Source organism: Glossina fuscipes, unplaced genomic scaffold, assembly GCF_014805625.2.
Source record: "Glossina fuscipes isolate IAEA_lab_2018 unplaced genomic scaffold, Yale_Gfus_2 26, whole genome shotgun sequence".
Classification (NCBI taxonomy): domain Eukaryota; kingdom Metazoa; phylum Arthropoda; class Insecta; order Diptera; family Glossinidae; genus Glossina; species Glossina fuscipes.
Window position 1 is genome coordinate 5,429,654 of NW_023998421.1, and position 24,388 is coordinate 5,454,041.

The 24,388-nt window shown below is 35.3% G+C and overlaps 2 protein-coding genes across 3 annotated transcripts; both read right to left on the bottom strand.

Annotated features, from left to right (window-relative positions):
* Positions 1-44: 44 nt before the first annotated feature.
* LOC119635398 (peptidyl-prolyl cis-trans isomerase, rhodopsin-specific isozyme) lies at positions 45-2,916 on the bottom strand. Its single transcript, XM_038030207.1, has 3 exons — positions 2,032-2,916; positions 244-344; positions 45-176 (listed from the first exon to the last, which is right to left on the bottom strand). Exons 1-3 carry the CDS (start codon positions 2,536-2,538, stop codon positions 74-76), a joined length of 711 nt encoding a protein of 236 aa, XP_037886135.1. The 5' UTR covers positions 2,539-2,916; the 3' UTR covers positions 45-73.
* A 5,982-nt stretch (positions 2,917-8,898) lies between these two features.
* Positions 8,899-24,303, bottom strand: LOC119635249 (serine/threonine-protein phosphatase 1 regulatory subunit 10). 2 transcript variants are annotated; one of them, XM_038029934.1, is made up of 6 exons: positions 24,274-24,303; positions 22,314-22,449; positions 22,124-22,221; positions 21,601-21,875; positions 16,377-18,251; positions 8,899-11,052 (listed from the first exon to the last, which is right to left on the bottom strand). In XM_038029934.1, exons 2-6 carry the CDS (start codon positions 22,314-22,316, stop codon positions 9,245-9,247), a joined length of 4,059 nt encoding a protein of 1,352 aa, XP_037885862.1. In that variant the 5' UTR covers positions 22,317-22,449; positions 24,274-24,303; the 3' UTR covers positions 8,899-9,244. The 2 variants fall into 2 exon arrangements, with proteins under 2 accessions (XP_037885862.1, XP_037885861.1); XM_038029933.1 differs by lacking the exon at positions 24,274-24,303 and adding an exon at positions 22,671-22,819.
* Between the last annotated feature and the right edge of the window lie 85 nt (positions 24,304-24,388).

Below are 24,388 nucleotides of genomic sequence, written 5' to 3' on the forward strand. Positions count from 1 at the left end.
CATAACAAAAAAAAAATAAAAAGAAAACTTTATAATTGTTTAATAAACTTTTTGATTGGTTCTTTTACCGCAACTAACAATACATATCCAATTGGCGAAAGAAATAATGAAATGTTATTAAAATTAAAAACGAACTGCAGACTGGTATTCCGGCTGCTTTAATCCAACCCCAAACGCTGAAAAATGACAACATCGTGTATAAGTGGCTTGCGCCATAACCGTTAAGTAATTTAATGAACTCACTTGAAATCATCAGGATAAAATGTGAATGGTTCTGTAGGTATTTCCCCGCAATTAGTTATGATGACCGGGTGCAAGGGAACATCGTCTGTATCAGTTTTCACCTTAAGAAATAAACGTAAATTTATTTAGAAATAAATAAATAAATATTCGCTTTGAGACCAATCTTTGGAGCTCACTTCATAACTATATGTAGAAATTGCAAAGCACTAGCCTGGCGACCGCGACCATTTCTACAGCAAGTTTTTATTTCTTATGGGAAAAAATTTTGTACAAATGCTTCTTGCTAGTACTAACTCTTATGGGGTATAATTAACAATCGCTTTCTCATTGTAGATGGGATCATGCGCTTTGTAGTCTGGTAAATACTTTAAAATACTCATTTTTTTTATACTCATCACCAGAGGCTGAGTGGTATGTTAATGTTTGTTTGTTTGTTTGTTTGTCAGAGACTACAGAAATTGTATATATTCTCGATCGGCATCATATTCTGAATTGATTTAAACCTGTCCGTCTGCCCGTCCGCGTGGTGATTGTTGTAAACATTCTTCTCGCTGTAAAAGTGCAACTGTCGACTTCAAATTTGATAGAGATGTGCACGCGGACGGTACTGAAAAGTGGCTAAACCGGTCGAAGGACAGGCCTACAGTGCCACGTAAACTCAAAACACCTCCGCTTTTAAAAAGCAATAAAAAATGCTCATTACTCACAAACTGTAGCAGGTAAGTGTACAACGATTTGACCGCATATTCTATGGGCAATGCTATAGCGCCTGTAGAAAAATGGAAAAACTTGACCAAGCTTATCCGATATTATAAGGTATAAAAGTTCAATTCTTCCTCAATCCGTTTAAAAGACGCAAAAACCACTTTGAAAAACCCCGTAAAGTATGTAAATTCTTCGCCAGTTTCAAATTCTGAATGCACCTAAGCATGTCCGTCTATTCGTCTCTCCCTCTGTTTGCCTGCGGAACTGTGTAGTATTTGTAGCGAAATGAAGTTCCCCTACATATTTGCAAAGGAATTTTGAAGTGACCAAAACTTTTCCAAGCACACGACTACAACGTCCGCACGCCTATGAATCAAAAACTTTACTTTGGAAGTAGAAAAAATCAACCGCGCTCACTATATTTTACGGAGCATGAAAATTTATTCTTCTACTTGTTTCGTCTTTTTCAGGTTTGCGGTGAGGGGTATAAAAGTTTTGGACATGACCGAATACAATTTTCTTGGTAGTAGTTTCTTTTCTCATTCCAAGTTTTATGATGTTCGCATCAGAGAATCACGTCGTCGTCGTATAGTGACACGGCAAAATTGAAGGTGATAGAAACCGTATTTTGAACGAAAGCACCATCGTTAAAGTGAAATTCCATTTAACTCTTTTTTTGCAGGGTCTTTTTTCGCACTCTCTTTGCCACTCACAATAGGTATCCATGCGATATATCGCTCGAAAATCATTTACACGGTCAACAACTTCTCTGCAAATTTTTGTACATTTTTGTAAAGTCAAATATTGACGAACAAAAAAGATTTAATTTTGGAGATGGAGAGAGGAAAAAAATTGACTATTGATTTTAAAAATTGTCGAAACTGTCTGAATCGCGCTTGCAGTAGATGTCAATCACTTTGCAAAAACAATACAATACAAATTTTGAGTAAGAGAAGTGTTCTTCACAATTCAATTTAATTACCTCAAATAGTGAGTGAGTATTAGTAATTTGCCTCAAAACGAGTATGGATGTTTCAATTGGTTTTTTTTTAAATTTTTCTTCGATCACAAAATATAACTCACATCTTCTATGGCATATATCGTGTCTATGCCTTCTAAAACTTTGCCAAAAACTGTATGTTTGCCATTCAACCACTGTGCAGCTACTGTTGTCACATAGAATTGACAGCCATTTGTGTCTGGTCCCCGATTAGCCATCCCCAAATAACCGGGACGATTATGTTCAATTTCTATGTCTTCATCTTCAAAATAATCTCCATATATGCTCGTAGAACCGGTACCGTCGCCGTTAATAATATCACCGCCTTGTATAAGGAAACGATTTATGACACGATGAAAATTGGAGCCCACATATGTGGAACCATTTATGCCCCGCAAGCATATATGCCGAAAATTTGTCACAGTTTTTGGGGAATTCTTACCAAATAAACCGAATACAATGCGACCTAATGATTTCTTTTGGTGTTTAACATCCATATAAATTTTGGATGTAACAGTAAAACTTAAGCCCTCTACTGCTAAACAATGCAGCAGAGAAAGCCCGAACAATAATAAATTCTTAATATTCATATTTGTGTTATGGTGTGTGATGTGCTTTGGTGCCGTTCACGTTACTAATTAGTCTTTGGTATTAGAGATAAATTTATCGGCATGGTTTTTCCTTATTTCTTATTTGACAGAAGCCTTAGAAATAAAGACATGCATTTTATTGTAGGTTAAGTTTACCGCAAGTCCCCACGTTAGTCTTCTATGTGAAAATATTGATTTTTTACTTTAATGTCTTTTCCGCTTTGTTTCTTTCTTTAATAGAGAGAACACGCTCCTCATATCAACCGATTCGCATAAATTATTTTTATATGCATGTGTATGTAAGAACATTAAAAACACTTGAATAGCAAAGGAGATTACTCAACACTTCGCCTTATATACATTGCTTCCACAAAGTATGCGTACGAATTTATATTAAAATTTTATCGGTAAAAATGTATATAGCAAACTAATGTAGCATAAAAATTCTTATTGGCTGTGGATATATTTCTTGACTTAGTTTAAAGGAAAACTTGCGATGCTACTATTTAAACCGAATATCTAGGATCATGTTGCCGGTAGATTCGTATTAAAATTTTTTTTCTTATTATGTTAAAATAACTTCGTATTCTGCTCATAAAAATTTCTGGCAAATAGTTGACCTAACTGTTCGCCACTGTTTTATTACAAGCAATCTAGGATAGATTTGGCATATTTTTCACCTGGCGGATACTTTGAGCGGTTTTCTCAATTCGTTAAATGGGTTTCGCTTCAAATAATCTACGATTTTCGCTCCGCGTTTGCACGAATTTATAAAGATTTCTCTTTTCCTCACAAAGAGACGCGTAGAAATTTAATTATCTTAACAATAATTTTTTTACCCATCAAAGGTATTTTCTTTTTAAATAGAGGAACTAGGCAGCGTTATATACGAGGTGTTCCGAAAACTGGCCCAATACCAAAAATTTTCAATGGCTCAGTTTACCAAATTTCATCAAAATATCTTAACAATTGCGCGCTGTAGATTAAACCAGAGAAAACACGATGGATATACACTCGAACAAGATTAAATCGATTCGAAAAGTGATTCTGAATCGATATAATAAAAATGGGTTTATCTCATATAACGATCTTTCCCAATAAGGTTTTATATGGGAAGAGGTTGAAGAAATGATCCGATAGAAATCATTTTCCAAACAACGTATGTTATCGAATTTCATCAAAATATCTAAAACCAAAGAGAACAAGACATACAGACGAATGGACAGACAAGCTTAGACTGAAATATTCTAATAAATGTACACATACGGGCTCGTCAATTGAGGCGATTGTTACGTAGTTAACATTATTATCGATACATTATTAATGATCATTCCTTCACTGCAGTTTGAGGTAGTTTCTCATAAATGCATATATCAAGTGTGAGGTCAATATTTGCTTTAAAATTATGGATTTTTACCCATTACGTTGCCATAACCCACGAAGCACGTTCATCCTCAATATCAATCTGTAAACATTACCTAAGGTGTGTATCCCTAAGATTCTAAAACTTTCTTTAAGTTTGGCAACTTTCGAATAATAGACGGATGATGCATGCCCAGACCCGGAAATACATAGACATATAGGTATAGTTCGGAGTCTTGCGCTGTCCTAGAATATATGCAATTTTTAGGAATTTGAACGCATTCTTTTTGAGGACAGTGTGAGTAAATATAAAATATGTCCATAAACAAAAGCCCGCCATTTTCGTTTGCCTCCTTCAAGATTATTTTACGACTTGACTTAATCAGTCAGAACAGGACTCAACAATGTTTGAAAATGATTATTTAGTTAATTAATTAAATTCCGCTACAGAACAAATCATTAGCCGAATTTAAACTACAAAATAACTTAAAATGTAGTGTAGAGAAAAAGAAAAAAATTCAATTAAAAATAAGATCAACATATGATGTATACCGGCATTTGACTAAGCCTCAAATTACGATACAGAGACATGTATTGATGACTGAATATTTGTTTATATATACATTATTAATAGCGACAAAGGAGAAACAAAATCACACAAAGGAATGTTTTGAGTCAGTTTACGTGTACTCTACAAGACTCGGATATGTTTAGCAGAATTAGTTAATTTATTATTATGCTTTTAACCTTATTAACGGACAAATCAAGTAAGTGGTAATGAACGTTGAACATTTTACATATTACCCGAAACGGATTAAGCAACTCATAATTAATTCGGCGTTGTAGTACCTGCAACAGCACAGGTGACCCTACTGTGAATACTAATACTACTGAAAAGTTCTAATAAAGCCGGCGAAAAAACAACTCCTTTCATTAGCTTAAAGGCGAAGGTTACACCTAATAAAAGTTTTGAGTCGAAAAAACTTCTTTATAATTACAAACCTTTTCCAGGACGTGATTGTCAACACGATAACAAGAGGACAACGTCTTACATCACGCGAACGACGTCTTCTTATATTTAATAAACACAGGTGCCCAAATTCAGACTGAAGATGTTTAGTACCACGAATGTCTAACGTCGCCTGCAAACATTAAAACCCGGCAATGTGGAATACACTCAGAAAGGTCATTCACATATGAAATAAGTAAAAGCGGACCAAGATGACTGCGCTGAGAAATACCGGAAGTGACGGCAATTACTCTAGATACGCAGGAATTCACCATCAGCCGTTGGGTAGGCCGAGAGAAATAGATACTGAACCAGACAATCAAACTTTCCGAACAACCAAGGCAATGCAATTTATAGACTAACAGCCTATGATCAACTTTGTCGAAAGCTTTGAAAAAGTCCGTGAAAGTAACGTCAGTCTGTTTGTGATTGGAAAATGCTTTAGAGATTGGGCAACAAAACTCTAGAAGATCAGTGGCAGTTGACCTACCCTTTAAAAAACCATGCTAACAGAATGATATAATTGATCGTAAAATTGGAGTAAGTCTTTTTGATACCAGTCATTCCAATAGTTTACGCAGCGCACTAAAGTAAATTTCGCAATTCCCATAGTTCCCCAAGTTTCCACAGAACCGCTTTTATTAAAAAAGGAAATATAAATCCACTCTTCCAAACCGACGGGAAGTGAAGTTTCTCTAAACAAACATTACAAATATGTGTAAGGGGAGAACATAGCAGATCAGCACCGTGTTGGAGAATAGCAGATGGACGACCATCAGGATAGGGCAGTTAAAAGATTTCAAAGTTCACAGTACTATAAATATTTCTTCTTCAGAGAAGGACAGAAAAATATCAAACGAAATTATCGAATACGGGTAATTATCAGACGAACTTTTTGAAAATTGATAGAATTCATTTGTGCATTTTCATCCATCTTGAACGACCCCTTTTTCGTTCTTTATCGTGACTCGTAAATAGAAATTTAGTGGATTAATTTTTTCCTTGTTAATACTAGAATACTAATTTAAAACTAATCTTGCGCAGTCCAGTAAAATGTGCTGGGGCCGGTTTACGATCCTCGCTATCTAGCTATCGTACAATATGAAAGAGAAAAACTATACGATCGCATGCTGACTTGACGGTATTCGATTGCTTCTCGTGTGTGCATAAAATGCTGCGCCATCTGTGTGTATAACGCTATCGGCTCAATTATCGTGAACGAAGGCTTGTCAACGAGAACCATTAACTGAAAATGCAAATTCGATATCGAGTTTGCTCCCTAACGAGGGCCATAAATCGACTTTACTAACGATTAGTCCATTATAGGGCAGCACGCTTTTAGCGGCGAAACTTTCTGGGCGGAAGCAAGCAAGCCATATGCGTCTCCCCGATTTTGGTGGAATGTTGTCGCGCGAACACCACGAACTTTATCTCAAGCTTGCGAAGCCTTACCGTCGGAGTGCTAAAGTAGTAATAAGATAAAGAAAACTTTTTTTGAATTTCCAAATCTCAGTTACTTGCGACTATCGACTTAACAACCCACCCATAAAGCTTTCTTTTACCTAACTATGAAGCCTTACTTTTCATAGGTGTTACGTTATGAATGGCAGCTACTAAGAACTTTTCCCTTGACGCAATATACTACTACACTTGGTGTTGCATACACAGGCGTCCCCGCGTAGCATGGTTGTTTCGTACTGCACTGCATCAATACCTTTAATTTTTTGTATGGAAAGCGTGCTTTGCATATACCTCGTTAAGAGAAGGACGCCTAAATATATGAATGGGCGGCCTTAACACTCTTAATCGAAAATTCCCTAATATTTAACTGACCGTGGGAGAGCCACGGCCTCTATTTAGTTCATTTTTAGAGTTGGATCTTCTCTGGATTGGTAAGAAAATGTTGAAGACTAAACTTTTTTTTGGCAAACTTTTGAGATTATATGAGCGTAATAAAGACGGTTCCGTGCTTTAGTGTAGTATTTAATGTATTGCTTGCAGTTGTATTATCAATCATTGCGAGTAAATATTAGCCGAAGAAATAAATTCTAAGACCAAAGTCATAAAACCCTAAAATCAAAACTCTACCAAATTTGAGATTTGAACCCATGACTATTGAGATGTTAGTCAAGGCCCTTTCCCTACTCCACCACGTAGACCGAATTAAAGCTGCAGAATACAAGTAATTGTCTACTCTTGATAAGTGGGTTTTGAATGCTCCTAGACGTGACTATACGATAAACAAAGTAATGCCCATCTGTACGCAAAAGTTGTAGTGGACAATTTCACTCCCCTACCAGCGATCACTTTCATAGTATTGACATCAGTAGAGAATCACAAAAACAATAAAAATTTCTGTTAGTATAACTACAAGAGATGTTTCAATGCCGATACGCGAGCGAAGATTCTCGATTTACCAAAAAACTAACAAGAAGCAAAGTGCATGCAAAAGAAATTTGAAGAAGCTTCTATCTCGCATACTTTAATAAACAACATGGTACCGAACTGATTTGCATTACGCTCGTTGTGAATGTTTGGATGGCTATAAGTAAATGAAAGAAATTTCGCAAGTTAAAAATTACTGATAAAAATATATTGAGGTTTTCTTTTCAAGGTTACTTCAGCTGTCAGTTATTGTAGCTGATTGTGAACGAATTATGGTTGTTTTCAACTTGGTAAGCCAGTTTACCATGTGATGTTTTAACTTTACAATCTCAATTTCTGCGTCTCTAATAGTCTCACATTAGACAATTAAATGAGCTCGAAACCTACGCTGCTGACTTTCTTCTCCTCCATTGCTAGACATAATAAATCTTCAAATAAAAGGGATATGTGAAGCAATCCTGCAAAATGCAACCTTGAAGAGTGTCGTGACATTTGTTCTTTAAATTCCTTTCCTTCAAGGCCAAGTCCCTGTAAGTGGATATTGAAAGATCTTAACAATGCCTGCTTATTGTTTAATTTTTTTCACAAAAGCTCGTATTTGATCACCTGAAACTTTTATGTTTTACCCCCATAGACACTTTGAAGCTTAGCACACACCATAGACTTCTCTGTTAAATAAAGTGTAGGTAGGCGAACACGTTTCGGTTTCATTGATTACAAGCTTTGTTAAGTAAGTAAACTTAACTAAAACAGCACACTGATGCCTTGTAAGAATTGAACACTTCCCTGTCCAGTGCCGTACAGACAAAGCAACCCAGCTGGCGAGGCCTATTTTGATCATTATCATATAAAATAGCTATCTGTATACGGGTAATAAACGCGCAAAAGGCAAAGACACACCTTTCCAAATTAAATTTTATATTTTTTGCGTAAATGAAAACATACTTTTAGAATTCAACACTTCACTGCTTATTAAATTTTCTTAAAAATCAATCTTTGCGCGACATGTACTAAGGTGACCAACTGTGCTCCTTTTCTACGCGTTCTATTTGCAATTCAAATTTCAAAACTTAGCAGCTGGGAACTGCACAATAATATTCTTGTAGAGGGGAAAAAAACAACTTCCCCCCAAAATCTTTTTTTTTTTTGGAATTTTTTCACTTGACCAATAACGGCGTTAAATTTTCATGTTACACATAATTACACGCTAGCTACCTCTCATTTCCAAAGAGATAAGGTTGCACAATTTAAAAATTCTCTCACATTGAACTCTTGTGACACTTAAGCATGAATAAAATTTTTGGGAGACTGAAAATTGAGTGACATCATTACAGAAAGCAAACAAATCCAAAAAGACTCCCGGCACACAAGACTTTCCACACGCTAGGCTATACTGATTGATTTGTGTAAGATTAATGCCAATCTTTCGATGTCAATACATCTCAACTGGAACAGAATCTTAAAATGAAACGCATGCTTTACGATCGCCTTAATCTTTCTTCTTGATTCGGAAGGATAGGCATCTTGAGATTCTAAAAGAAGTAACCAAATAATACAAGAATATATAAATTTAAGGAAAGGCAATGAAATGATACAAATAGTCATAAAATATTTAAAAACAGAACTGATAGCTCTTGAAGCTAGTGCTCAATTTATTTAATTAGATTCAAAAACAATAATAAAAACCTAAGTTATGTGAAAAATTAATAACAGTAAATTAGCAATAACAGTCTTTTTTCTTGTGTCTCCTACGATAGGAACAACTTAATGTAGCGATGACCTCTGCTCCACTTAGCATTATATGTCCTAGGCCTGCAGGCCAAATCGGCTATGGACAAAGGTCAATTAGTGCACATATTAAGTGGCTTTTTTATCACAGTCATGTTTGAAAATTGTTGGGCCGGAAGAAATTGAAATATCTTCCAAGGGGGAAGAAGATTCATGCAACTCCTAAATGCGTTTCCTTTTTGGGTGAATATATTTGCATGATTTGCCCAAATGACAGTGACCGCGCATGAAAGCCTTGCACACCCCATTATTGCTGTTATTACCGCCGCCACTGTTGCCACGATTCGAAATATTTGGTCGCCAGTTATTGCCGCTGTTGTTGTCCTGAAAATTCGAGCCGCCAGTGCGCCAATTTCCATTTCCGCCATTATTACGATTATTGCCGAGACGTTGATTTGGCCCGTTCATCATCGGACCATTATTGTTCAACATATTCATGTTAGGCCCCATAAGTGGCATAGGACCCATCGGCCCAAAATTTTTAGGTGGCCCATTAAACATCGCGTTGTTTGGTGGACCGAACTGAGAGCCAGGCGGCGCTCCGAAAGGCGAACCGTTAGGTCCAAATTGCCCCAAAAAATTTTGCGGAGGACCATTATTAACCATAGGTACAGGACCCATACCTGGTCCACCCATATCCATAGTAGGACTGCTATGGCCATTGAAGGGATTACCCAATAAGGGTCCATTGCCTGGTCCCATAGGACCCATTGCATTTGTTGGATTTTGCCAAGGGCTCTGCGGTCCATTTTGCAATGGCATCTGCTGTGGAGCTTGACCTCCCGAATTCCCAAAAGGGCTCAAGAAAGGGTTAAAAGGATTGTTTGTATTTGCTGGTATCACAGCTGGAACTGGACCGGCAAACATATCTACGGGGCTTCCTAAGCCACCAGTGCCTGACATAGAATTATCACCTTGTTTAGGAGAACCTTTTGGCTCCGGCCACGGCATACTGGTAAAATCATTAACAGCATCCGGATTGCCAGTTAAATCATCTAATGGTATTACCGGCACGTCGTAAGCAAACACCGGCTCTATCTCTGCTTCGGCAGGGGAGTCCGGTATAATGGCATGGGAAAAGTATAGAGCTCTCAATGTGGTCATCTCACGTTCAGCTTGGATTTTCCGCTGCTTGGATTGACTGCCATCCGGGTGATGTGGCACATCTTCTACTTCAATTAAGGGCTTCCAAGTTGTCTGTGCTTCCATATTATCTTCCCTTTGGAAACCACGGCGCGACATTATAATAGCGTCACGTTCATTGAAACGTTCCAAGTTCTTCATATCCATGAAAGAAGTCTTCGTCACATTTACACGTTCTGTCTCATCCAACTCAAAGTAGCGAATTTGTTCCAAGGTCTCCTGCGGAGACCAAGACAACTTCTTTTTGGGGCCCTTACGACGATGCAACATTAAAACACCTGGCGGACCATTAGGGCCACAGCCAGGACCAGGTTTTCTTACACCACTGGGTTCATCTTCGACCACAATTACTACTTCATTTGACGAATTCTCGTTAGGTGATCCTTCTTTGCCTCTGTTTAAATCTTCGGTTTCACTTAAATCGATTATATTACCATCAACATCCAATTTTCGTTCTTTGGCCACTTTTTGTTCAATATCTTCCTTAACTTTCTTCAAAGGAATGTCATCATCATCTTCAATATCCTTATCCAATGAACTATCTTCGCAGTTCTCTTTACTAATGCTATCGCTCTCATTTTCCTTATCCGATTTGGAATCCTCTGTTTTACTTTCATCTAAAGTGTCTTGATAAAATTTCAAACTAACGACTTTTGATAAATCAGGACTTGTGGATGGAGACGGTCCTTCTTTATTACAACTTGAAGCGGCCGTACCAGTACTGGCCGATGAAGGTGTAAGAGGTCGCTTACGTTTTGTAACTTTTTTAGGTCCAGTAGCTGCCGACAAAGCATCGGAAAACAGATTGGTTTCAACAAGCGTTTGTACTGTAAAAAAATAAAGCAAATAAACAAAAAAGGAATAGTTAAATTTAATATATATTTCAATATATAATATTCAGCAGAGAAAGAACGAAGATCCACATTAACGCCAAAAATTTGCTTTGCATTCGTATCAGAATCTAAATACAAAAGTTTAAAAATGAATAATGAAATCTTAATTATTATTAGTCACATGTAAAAGGGTCCAGAAAAAATTTTACATAAGAATCAATCGAAACGCAAGGACTTGGTGATGATCAACATTATATAAGACTTTCATAAGACGTCTATTTGAATTGGAGACCGTAGATGTTGCTTCTGAGAATTTCAATCTAACATGCTTTTCGAAAAATTTCATTCGTAGGCGATGGCAGTTTGCACTGGCTTGAAGTATTTGAAATTTTGCAAATAAGGTAGCATAGGTAACCAACAAAGAGACCGGAAGCAGTAACAACAGAAAAGACGCCATAAAATTTGACGAACGTAACCGTGGCCGAAGTTCTTAGTAACCAGCAAAAGATTTAATAATCTTACTTTCTGTAATCGTCCAAATAGTAACATTACGCTAGCACAAGTCTTCGAAATGTCGATCGCAAAGGGACCCTTTATAGTATGAATAAAAACACAAAGCTGCAATCCTTTAACCCTGGTAGCAATATTTCGTTTCAAGCGTGCCAATATCTTTTTAAAAATTTGATTTTGAAGAACTGTAGATCGAGGCTGAGAGAACAGCTGCACTTTTGAATAATAAAAGAATTTAGATAAATCTGAGAAACAAGGACAAAGTCAAGCCTTTTCCTTCAAAAAAATCAATCCTCCTTTTCTAAAAAGAAACTTTAAAATGTGGACAGACGATAACATTAAAATCACCATAAAAGTTTGCGCGACGCCCACGCCTCTATATCTAGTTGTATCGCATTAAAACCCGCCTTGAAGCTCAAGGCTTAAAAATCTGATCACAAATGCATAAAGTTGACTAACGATTGAATTATGCACAAATAAACCAATCGATTCCGGTTGACAAGAGTTAGTAAGCGATATTATACTTGTTAAACTGTTTTTACCGCCATCTATCCGATATTGGATTTTAAGAGAAGAGAGAAGACTAATTTGACTTGCCATTGCAAACTTTATATAGGATCCCGAGAGGATCTAGCGATTCTAAATAAATATTTGGCCGTATGAAGACTTTGAAAAGAGTTCATCTAAGCCCTTAGCCCTTTTCAGAGTTCTTATTAAGAAGACGAGAAACTCCTACGCCTGAATATTACTATATAAAAAAAAAAAAAAAAAAAAAAGACTTCTATCAAATTTATTCTAAGTTCTTGTTATTACTCTATAAACATGGGTAAACTATTGTGCATGTTAAAGTGTAGGCCTAAAAATTTGTAATATACGAATATATGAATTTCTATATAGATCATAGCGAAAAAATCATCATTTGAGCACCGTATGAATGTGTACTTATATGTAAATAACTTGTTTTTTATGTTGTAATTCGTTGCTAATAGCGCGCATGTGTGCTTGAAAACATATATATGTCTGTATATATATATATACATGTAAATATATATATATATATTGAAACAAAGTTTTTTTTGTACTCAATCTACAGTTTTTTTTTTTTTGTTGTTGTTTGTGTATTTATAGTTTGCTACCAAACTTAAAGGATTTACTCAGCTCGATTTCGCTTTATTGTTTACCATTAGAAAAAAATGCATTTTATTTTTCTTTTCTTTAAATTTCCTTTAAGTATTTAAGTTTAAAACTTAATATACTCTAATATGGCGATTTCATAAATAATATTATTAATAAGAAATATTACGTAATTGGGTTTAATACTTATCATAGGTGCATCAACGCTCTCTACGTCGCAATTGAATTGGAAGGAATCGCACACAATTAACTTTTTTGCTTAAAGTATAATACAATTTCTAATGTAACGATCAGCAACGAGCACGGAATACACTTTTTCACTCGCATTTCCATTTTCATTAGGGGGCTTTTCTTTTCTTTTTTTTTCTCTCTTTTAGCGAAGTTCACGCCGCACTCTTTATGCTCTTATATCCGTCGAGTAGTAGTTGCAAGAATGCCGCATTTTTCGTACAATTAACTTTTGCAAATCTTCAATTGCACAGTTCTTGTTTAAGGAAAAGTTTTAAACGCCTTCTAAGTCTTCTTCTTCCTATATTTATATATATAATTTTGGAATAATTATGATAACCATCTATGTAAGCAAAAAAAATTTTCAATGTTGAAGCCTCTTTCCTATGTTTATATAACCATTCTTTCGAGCTGCATGCACTCTAGCAAACTTGTTTAAAACTGTGTAATAATTATACCTATCTACCCACGAAGAAAAAAAATCTTCAACGCTAAGAGTCCTTAAGCCTTTTTCTTCCTATATTTATATAACCGAGCTACATGTAAGCTGAAAGGAAAAACAAAGTTTACACTTCCACTTTCTAACAGGCAAACGGGGCAAGAGCTCCTCTGTAAGATTTTGATCTTGTTGATATTCTTGGAAATACACAAATCAAGAATTCTCAAACGCGGCGCCGTCGTGCTAAGTTTCGATATCTGATTTGAAAATCGGAACAGTATAGCTGTAAGAGCGAGAAGAGTATAGAATATCCATTTGTATGAATTGATTTCCTAAAATATGCTACGTCTTATGGCAAACATCGATATGAAATTTATTTCGTTGCTAGTGGCTTTCAGATTATCTCTATAAATATATTTATGCCAAGTTCCGAATCTACATCTGCTATGGATTCCAAATGACTGTTTATGGCCTATTAAAAATGCCGTCCTAGTCGAACTTGGCAATCAATGGCAATCGATTAAGCATACAAACTGAAAATTTTAGTCATCTAAACTTTTGCAACAGTGAGCTTTCCAACAGTATTCGAAGGACAGACGACGCACAGATTGCCACATCGAAATCAACCAGAAATTCTACATTAGATACGAATTCGTCGTCGGATCTGTTTTGCATAGCTGTGTACATAGCTCCGGATATTACGCAGGGGAAGGAAAATTTTAATGGGCAGACAACCCATAGTCCTATATAATTAACTTTTCTTCATATGCTGATGTGTTCAGCATTTCGTGCGCTTTTTTTTCCCTCCTTCAGATTGTAATCATTATCATGAAGAAGAGGTTAGTGTCAATCGATTTAACTATGCCGCATTCGTTATCATCTGTCAAGACTGTCAAAATCATGGGGGCAATAAAGCCGAATATAGCCCTTCGTTTGCTTTACTCTTATTAGAAAATTTACTCATTCAGATCATTTTCAGCCGGACTTGAATTTGTCCGAATGTATGGGCCAGACCAGCTTTTCATGCTTTCATTCAAATTTCAAATCGCTGAAGAAAAATGCATAAAAAAACTTGCATTTTCTGGACAAGCTCTTAGGTAGGTTGAACTCTCATAGCTAAACTTTGTCTTTACAATCCACAAGTCATGAGCTAGTTAGAGAGACTGCAAACCCAGACAGACTTAGTCAAATCGAAACACGTATCCAAACTTCAAAAAGAATGCATTGGGATTGAAGCCCAGTCATAGGAAATTGCTACAGATCATATATTGAGAAATTAAATAAACCTGCTTTCTTGAGCACTTCTTCTTCATACGTCGTCCGATGTGTGTTACCTGAGAGGCCCAATAATAATGATAGGTTTTAACAGTAGCTGCATAATCACATTTGACTTCTATTCAATACCAGCGCTGCATTGTCATGATATTAGATATTTCAAAAATCTCATCTGTGAGCAAAGTTGATTTCAAAATATTTCAGAGTTCGAGAAATTTTATCTTATATACTGTGGCCGATCGACTGAACCCTTGCTTAATGGAAAACGCGTGGAGTCAAGTGCATAACATTCCAATATTGCTTTTGAAAATATTTATTGGCTTTCATAAATAAGTTTGTTTTCGAATTCATATATGCATGGATATTTATGTATATATATGTCAATGTTGCAGGTTTGTAGAACTCGAACAAATTAACATTCAAGATTAACTTGAACATGAAAGGCCTCCAAATTTGTTGTTGAAATTCTCAAAAGTATTGGGAAAATCAAAACAGAAAAACCGGGTGCATAACCGATTGAATATTTTAGACCAATAGGTGCAACATGGCCAAAATATAAGTAAAAAAACAAATTGAAAACTAATTATAGTTTTAATTTTTAGACATAATTCCGGAATTCAATCGAATATTTATTGGAGAGAGCCCCCTCGTTCGCTGTTCATTAATTATTAAATGGCGCTTACCAGCCCGGCCCATCCTTAGTAGCAAAATCGAGTTGCTACGTTTTTTTTTTTTTGCCTTTTTAACAGTGGGTTTGTGTCAGAGGAGAATGTTAGCCCGACTTTGAAATAAAAGGGCACTTACTGCCTGCCGCTTGTTTTCAACTTGGCTGAACCAAGCAGGAAAAGAAAATAGGCAGTGCCGAAGTTCTCAGGACGTATGAATAGTTTTTCCACAAATATACTGAGAGTGAAATTGAATTGAATCGATAAACGCCATAATGCTGTAGATTAATAGCTCGATAGTTCCCTACATTTTTACACTACTTATCCAAACACTAATTATTTTATTTATCTAAAAAAAAAAAAATTCATCTAAACAATATTTAAAATAGTAACCTTTTTTAAAATGCTGATGTAAAAAACTTTTCCAAAAACGCATTTCATTTGCTTTTTTAAATATTTTGTACACTTTCGCGATTAACCACTGAATAGACTGGATAACGGATTATTGCTTTAAAGACGTAGACATCGCAGGATTTTGATATTTTCATCGCGCAATAACTCTTTATATCTATCGATCGTTATTGTATGTAAAGCTCTTCGTGGCATTTACACTGATGACGGGGAAATAAAAAATCATAAATTTCATAAATATGCTGCACAACAAAAAGGAACAATAATAATTTGTTGAAATATTATTTCAAATTCAAGGCCACCCATCCGTCCAGCGCATCGCATTTCTTCACTCTCTTGCAATCGGTATGTGTTGAAGGAGGAAGAGGTAGACAAAAACACTGAAGGCGGTGGTAGGTAGGTAATAAACACGCATTTGAGTGTCGTAGCATGATGAACAGACTCGTGAGTATTCGAAAAAGTACATTTGTTCTCTTTTCTCGTTGCTCTCACACACAAAGAAAAGCAAAATAAAATAAATAATTAAGCAAATAACAGGAAAAAAATATTTATACTTAAATGCAAAGCAAATTCGACGACGATCAATGCGTTTCTCTGCAAAGAAAAGAGGAGAAAAACGCGACAATTAGTAACTGTTTCTTGCGACCTATACTTACTTTTTTTGGGTGGTATAAGTTTAATAGCTCCAGGCTTCTCATTCGCTAACGTTACATTATTTAAATCAATCTTAGATCTTTTTTCACCGGGCGAATCGCGCGGTGTTGGCGAAGAACGCTTGAGCGAAGATGGCAAAGAGGTGGGCAATATGGTACCAGGCGTGTGTGCGCCAAAGGAAGGTTTCTTTAATCCTTTACGTGACGGCGGAGGCGGTGCTTCTTCCGTCAACCCATGCGAGCGAAACTGAGATTTGTACGTTTTAACGGTTTTAGCTTTCTCCGAATCTCTACGGATTTCTATCGAGATGGAAGCTTTCTTAAATGGAATTGTAATTGAAGTAGGCTTAGTTTGAGACTCATCGCTGGCACTAGCACTGGCATCATCTTTCGGTTTCTTAGGTATTCTACCCAATTTGTCTATCGATGGAGACGTCGAGATATTACTACTACTTTTTTCATGATTACTTGCAGTTCTATCCTTTTCAATTTGATTTGTATCTTTATCTGAACGTTCTTTATCTTTACTCTTATTAGCAGAGGAGGATGACACGGAAGAGCTGCTACTAGATTTCTCTCTTTCCTTATCGCGATGTTTATCCTTTGTACTTGATGAATAGGAGGATGACGACGACGACTTTGAAGATGATTTATGTTTGCTACTCGACGAACTGGAGGAGCCGCTGCTACGGTCCTTCTCTTTTTCTTTATTGGAACTGGAACGGTCCTTATCACTCCTGTGCTTATCACTAGAACTGCGATGAGAAGACGAAGAAGATTTCGATTTACTCGACGATGAGGATGACGAACTTTTCGAAGACGATGACTTATGACTAGAAGATTTGTGACCGGAACTTGAAGAACTTTTCGATCTCCCGTCTTTATCTTTTTCCTTATCTTTCTCTATTCCGCTACTACTGGAACGCCTTTCCTTGACATCTTTCGAGTCTTTCGAACGTCTATGCTCTTTACGACTAGCAGAACCCGATTTTTCTTTCTCGCCCTCAGATTTCTTATCGTCATTTTTTTTATCCGCTTCTGTACTAGATTTGTGCTTGTTCTTCATTGTATCGATTTCCTCTTCAGTGCTGCTATTATTTTCACTTTCTTTTTCAGTTTTGTCCAACGACGAACTGTTGTCGTCTTCTTCTACATCGGCCGCAGCGTTTGAGTCATTTATTGAATTTGTACCTTCACCATCTTCAGTATCTTCTCCTTCCTTACCAAGACTATCATTAGCACTTTTTTCCTTATCACGAGCTGAGGAAATTGCAGCAGCGATCGCACTAGCTGAGAGCTTAACGACGGGGACAACAGGTTTTGCTACTTTGGCTAGCACTTGCTGACCATCCTTAACAACTATTTTATACACTAAACCGCTTTCGCTGGCTTTCTTTTGAGCTGGTGTCAACGTATATGAGGTCGATGTCGGCGTCACATCTTGCACTTCACCGAGAGGATCTTGTTCGACCTGAGATTCTTCTTTCTGCTCGTCTCTTTGCTGTGCTTTCTCTTTATTATTTATTTGCTTTTCATCTTGCACTTGTTGCATGTTCTCAGCTCCAGATTGCTTTGTTTCCGGTTGCGTTGTTGTTGTAACATTTGTCAGACAACCGCTTGTTGTATTTGTAGTTAAAGGTGCGGAATTAACAGTTGCAGACGATTGTGTTACAGATACGGAAATATCGACTGGAGTAATTGCTGCCGTCGTAGAAGTTTTGACTAGGCTGCTTTGCTGCGGGGTCATCGCCTTGTTAACTGACTGATTTTGATTAGCAATTTGTGTTGACGCTGGCGTTTTTGACGCAGAACTTTCAGGATTGTCCGTAACAATTTTTAACCACTGCTCGACAAGACGTTTAGCCAATATGCGAACACCTGAAACGTAAATGTAGAAAATTGGGGTTAAATTCAGGCTGTCAGCGTAGTTTGAAATGCCTGTCGCAGACCAGATTATCTATCTTCAGCCTCGCAAATTTGAAATGGAATTTTCAAAAATATAATAAATCATGTGTTAAAAATCTCAATGATGAATTTCAAATATGACTTTTTTAGAAGCCACAAAACTTTTCCTATTTGGCTTTCTTAAAATTCAGATGGCGATGCAATGGATTTAATGAAGAGAAAATATTCTTTACATAAGTAAGTATAAAAAGGAATGTTTACCCATGTATTTAACTTCTATTAGAAAAAGGAAGTGGCATCTTTAAAACTATACCAAAGGCAGACGACTTAACTCTTACGATTAAATTTTTTACAATCTATAGTATATAGGAATTCAATTTTTAAACTACCGGATGTGGGTGTTTGCAAACAACTCGTTCGGATAAAACTTTAGTAATTACTTTTCACTATAAACCATTTTTCTTTTGAAGACTTACGCCGTTCTCTGCATTCTTTGCTTTCTTTTGAAATAAGTTTAGTTCCAGTAAAAATAAGAAAGTTATTAAAATTAATAAAAGAAATGCGCCTTATTAGGGTGTCTCGGTGTGGACCCAATAAATTTCTTGCCTTCATTCTATTTGAAAAGGGTGGACATTTTCTTTTAATAACAGACTTAATTGCAAAGGAGAACGGCCGATATATTTAAAGAAAACTCCGAGAAAATGCCATCATTTGTGCGATTATGGAAAGGGGTAGTAGTTGGTGTCTCTGGACGGCACTTGGACCTTACTCCACAGTTTGCTCTTGGCTAATTATGCCCTACGCATCTCTCTGTCATAATTTACCTGCTTACTTGAGATTTGGAGATTTCGGATAACAAACATGCATACATTTTGGCTTAAAATAGTTAGTGATTGGGATGGGAAGCTGAGGATGCATATTTCTCGTAACAGCATAAAAAATGGTCAAGACACAAGAAAGAAATCATAATTTTACAAAGTAATCTAAAAATACAATAATGTTTCCTTGCCCTTATAAGTAATTTTGCCTTTATAATAAATTTCATTTGCATTCATTATTAGGTTAATTTAGTTATTTGCAAGCCTGCTATTGGCGATTCAAAAATATTTGAAATATTATTCTCGGCGCAAGAGCGTCTTCTACAATAACTTATAATGCACTTTAAAATATCAGGTTATTTATACATATTCTTAATCTTCCTGAGACGTTAATTTAATAACTCGTCTCTTATAAATTGTTGAAATAACCTGGAAAGTTACAAATTAGAAGTGAAAATTGCTAGTGTGCTCATATCACAAGACGTGCAACAGTCGAACAATTTACGCTCAATTAATAGATGACCTTTATAAATCCACAACTCTTCCAAATACAAGTTTTTCAGTAGATTCCTCACGAGACATTGCTTAAAATCAAAAAGGTGGCTTCATTTCAGATCCCACACGTGTGGTCTATAAATATGTTTATCGATTCACACTTTTTAAAACCAAAGGTTTTCCTAAAATAAAAAACTGCAAAAACTTTTTTACCATTTCCTAATGATAGCCTCCACTATTTTTGCTGAAAGGTTGGTTTATTTAAGAACTTTTTGGTCTTCCACTACTAAATAATTTGTTTAGTATGTGAAGTACATGCCCTTGTTGTTTAGCATATGTACGAAGTCCATATTTCCCCCAAGAGGCACGAACCAAAAAAAAAAGAAACGAAGTGACCCTTCAACCGCACGCTTCCAGTTTTGCTAATGCTTACGTTCCTTTAATGATGCCTTAGTAGATGCAAAGTAGACTCTCTCAAATGTCACACGATTAATATAGTCTAACATAAAGGGATATAACGTGTTGTTTTGCTCTTTAATGTAAAAGTATTCCCTCACCCGTTGTTTCAGGAAAGTAATATGCTCCTCCATGAGCATGGAGTTGACAGTGAAGAACAAGGAACGAAAATCTCATTTTTCTATATATCCAAACGTTCACTTTTGCTTGAAGGGCATGCCTTTTGTGTAGGTGCTTCTCCCAAGAAGAGCTTAACCTTAAGGGGAGACCAGAAAAAGCATTACGGAAACTGGAGCAAGCAGAACATGAAATACTTTTTTTTACTCCTCGCTTAGGTCATTTCCATAATGGTTAAAGTTTCCTTTGCTTTTTAATAGTGATCAGGACATAAGTTTTCGGCGAGCTTGTTAGTCCTCTTCCTAACCGCTGACCCTTTTCTCGATTCGCGTTCGCTGCTATATATAACAAAATGGAAGAAATAAGAAACTAGCTACAAACACTGGAAGACCTGGAGTAAAGAAAAACTTGTAAAGAGGCACATTTTCTTAAATGTTTTCTAAAAAAGCATACAATCCTTATGCGATGTATTTCTTTCCCAAAAACTTTGTCTCAATTAAACGAATATCTACGAAAAACTTAAAAAAAATTCACATTATATATATGCATACGTGTAGTGTAAACCAATAGTAAGCAGAAGCCATTCGAGAAATTAAAAACAAATGAAATTAAATTTTCAAGGCTTACCAAAGAAATCGTGGAAAAAGAAAGGTAAGCTTTAATTGCACAAAAAAATCGCGCATTGAAGTTAAAATAAAGTACGAGCACAAAGTTGTAAATCAATCACTGCTTTCACGTACTGAGTTGTTAACAATTAAAACGTATATGCCTAAATGCTTACGTTACTCATACTTTACAAGCCTATATATGCACAAATTACAAAAAGGCTAATCGAATATACACACCCACATACACATAATGTATGCTCAGTAAATGAGCAACCAGGTAAAATGTATAAATGAAAGCATGCGTTCGCAGTGAAACTGGTAAATTTTTTGGGAAAAATTAAAAAACAACTGCCATTTTAGGAGGAATCTCTACGTTCTTACATAAATGTATTAAAGTATTTAGTAAAATTAAGGGTAGCAATGAAAATTTTCCTTACAGTAAATAAAACGGGTAGAGGGCCGTAAGATGTGAATCAAATTTAGTACATCTAAGCGCTTTTACCAGAACCTACATCTGATGTAAACTTTTCAATTTCAGACCAGAGAGATTACATTCTCAGTCATTTGTAAAAATTCTCCTGCGTAAGTGCCTTAAAAAAAGAACTTTTCGGACCCTCAAACACCACATTTATTGGCATTTTCAGTTTGTGTATGTATGAGAGAAATTTTCCAAGGGAATGAAAAGCATATTTATTGGTGGATAAATATAATCTATTTATATGTGTATATCTATGCTTTGAGATTCCAGCAAATATGGGAAATAAATAATTTCACACAACATATTTATTTTTACTTTATTTCATAAATTTATTTATAATGAGTACTTACCTTCATTCCCGCCATCCTTACACAGGCCTTTAACTAATTTAGGAGCAGAATTTATTTTTAAACGATGCACATCCACCGGACATAATAATAATAACTCTAAAATCTCTTGCACCAAAGGCCAATTCATAGCACGGATAGCATCATTTAACCAGGTGTACACTAAAGACCAACCTCCAGCTCCCATAAATTCGCCCAGTAATTCAGTTTTGGTACATTTCAAAATTTGCACATAAATGCACTTGGAAACCAATTTTTTCGAATATTTAGTCATCAAACTGTAAAATGTTAAAACGCAATATAAAATAAAATCAATAAATGTGACAATTGTGAGTAAAGACAACATTGTACGATTGACTTAAATTTATGTATTATGGCAACACTAAGCCATGTAAGAAAGACAACAACGTGGCACACTAGTAGACTTCTTCGCAATTGATTTTTTGCCAACCCCGTTGCCATATTACACGTTTCCACTTTCAATTACATTAAAGTATGCTATGATAGATAATTAAAACCAACTTACCTTGCTATTCGTTTCACTTCTCCGGCACTTAATATGCCTCCATTATCATCCAACAGAACTTTGAGGCATTTCAATAATTGTATAGGCACTATTCGTGGCTGTAACAAGAAAAAAAAACATATATTATTAAATTGCAACATGGCCCACATTTCGTAGAATTTAGAGAAAAAAAAAAAAGAAGAAAACTCACCATTTTAACAATTAAGCTTCGCCGTCTTTATAAAAATCAATTTTGCAGAGAAACTCAACGCTTGACTTTCACTGCTTCTAAATAATTTGTACACTCAGATATTACGTAATTGCTTCTATATTTTCAAGTTCAACATCTATGATAACAAAAATAAAAAATAGGCAAAAAGCAATTATTTTAATTATCTAAAACTTTCACAAAGAAAATTTTTGTGCGACTGTAACTATTTCTGCCAATTATTTAAGCCATGAATATTGCTTCATAACTATATAAATCACAAAAAAGCAAAGAAAACTCATCCCTCCCCTTTTTAATTAAATTTTATTTTCAATATTTCCTAAAAACATAAAATTTTACCTAAAATGCTTTGAATTATTGCAGAATAAATACATTAATTAAAGATAAGTTGTGTAGGCTTTTATTACGACACAGACTTGTGCGTTTACTTTTTGTATTTGCGCTGTTGTAAATCACTTGATGACTAACTATAATTCTTTAAATGGAATATATACATAAAATTTTCTCTAAATAAAATGGCGACAATACTTTTGTAAAAGAATAAGACAAAAGACAGGGTGTTCTAATCGCGCACTGAAACTGTCTTTAAATAATGTTCGCTTTTGTCAAGCAAGCGGCAAATCAAATAAAACTAATAATTTTTTTTAAATTCTTCTATCGGAGCAAAGTTGTTTTTTTGTTAGAGGAACAGCTAGTTGGCTTCCATTAAAATTAAACCCGTGACTGGAAAAAAGAAGGTAAAATTGAGAAATTTAAACTGTACTATGGTGGATATTGCTCCTATGCTATGCGTACTACTCCGTTAATAAACAAAGATAAGAAAAAAAAATTGCTTTATAAACAATGTCCTGTACAGTCTGTCATCAAAATGATAGCGAGAGAAATGCAAAATTTTTATACAACAATGCATAAAGTTGTTAATAGCACACGCACTAAATCCAGTGTTAATGAAATTCACTCACAAATGTCTCTTCACTTCTTTATGGTGAAAGTAAAAACTAAAAACGTTATAAAAAATTATAGAAATAAAATATGCCAAAAAATCTCTTAAAAATTTTTTCTTTATTTCCTTCTAAACAAATTTCAATGAGAACTTGATTTTTTTTTTAAAAAAAGGTTTTTTTCGTTCCTCTTTTTCGCTTTAGACGGCATATTTTGCTAATACAAAGTGGTCAACTGTTGTGGGAATCAATTTTTATGAAATTACTTTGCACGTGATGGCAAATCGGCAAACATTATGGCAATTTCCTAATATTTTATTTACGTTATCTCAATTAACTAACCACAAACGCAAAACTTAACGATAAAATAAATACATACCCACTACCCGACGCTAATGTTATTATTAATCCGCTCATTAAAATTGTTAAATACTGTTCGGAAACCATTCTACAACGTTGTGTGCATTAGCTAGATTCGCGTCTAAGATAAAAAAGAAGTATTGCTTCAAACCTTTAAAAATCTACTACAATTTTAATACGCAATTGCCTGGGAGACGCCCTTTAACGCCATTTTGCTTTTCTCCCATCACACCAATTAAAGAAAATTTTCACAACTTTACCATGAATGTCCCAGCAGCTTTTTGTTTTTTTGCTTTTTAATTGATTTCCATTGGAATCGATATAGTCACCAATCGATAATTAATATTCTTATGTGATATGCAAAAATTACACGATTATTTCTCAGTAAACCCCTAAATTATATATATTTTTCATACAAATAAATATGCTGGCAATATAGGTTAGAAAAATCTCGACTTTCATTATTTTTTCATTGTTTTTTTCATTTGATTAGGGGCATACGACAAATGCCTTCTTTATGAATATTTATTCGTTACAGTCTTTTTGTTCGTTTTCTGCTTTTTTGTGGCAATTTCTATGAAAAATTTTAAATTTTTAAATTTTCTTCTGTCTAATCAAATAATTTCACGTCCAAAACTCACCCAAGCACAATATAATCTGAATCAAATTCTGTCGTATTTTGACAAATCATCATAAAAATCTATTACATTTTAATGACACTAAGGCATAGGAGTTGCCGGAGTGTTTATAATCGTT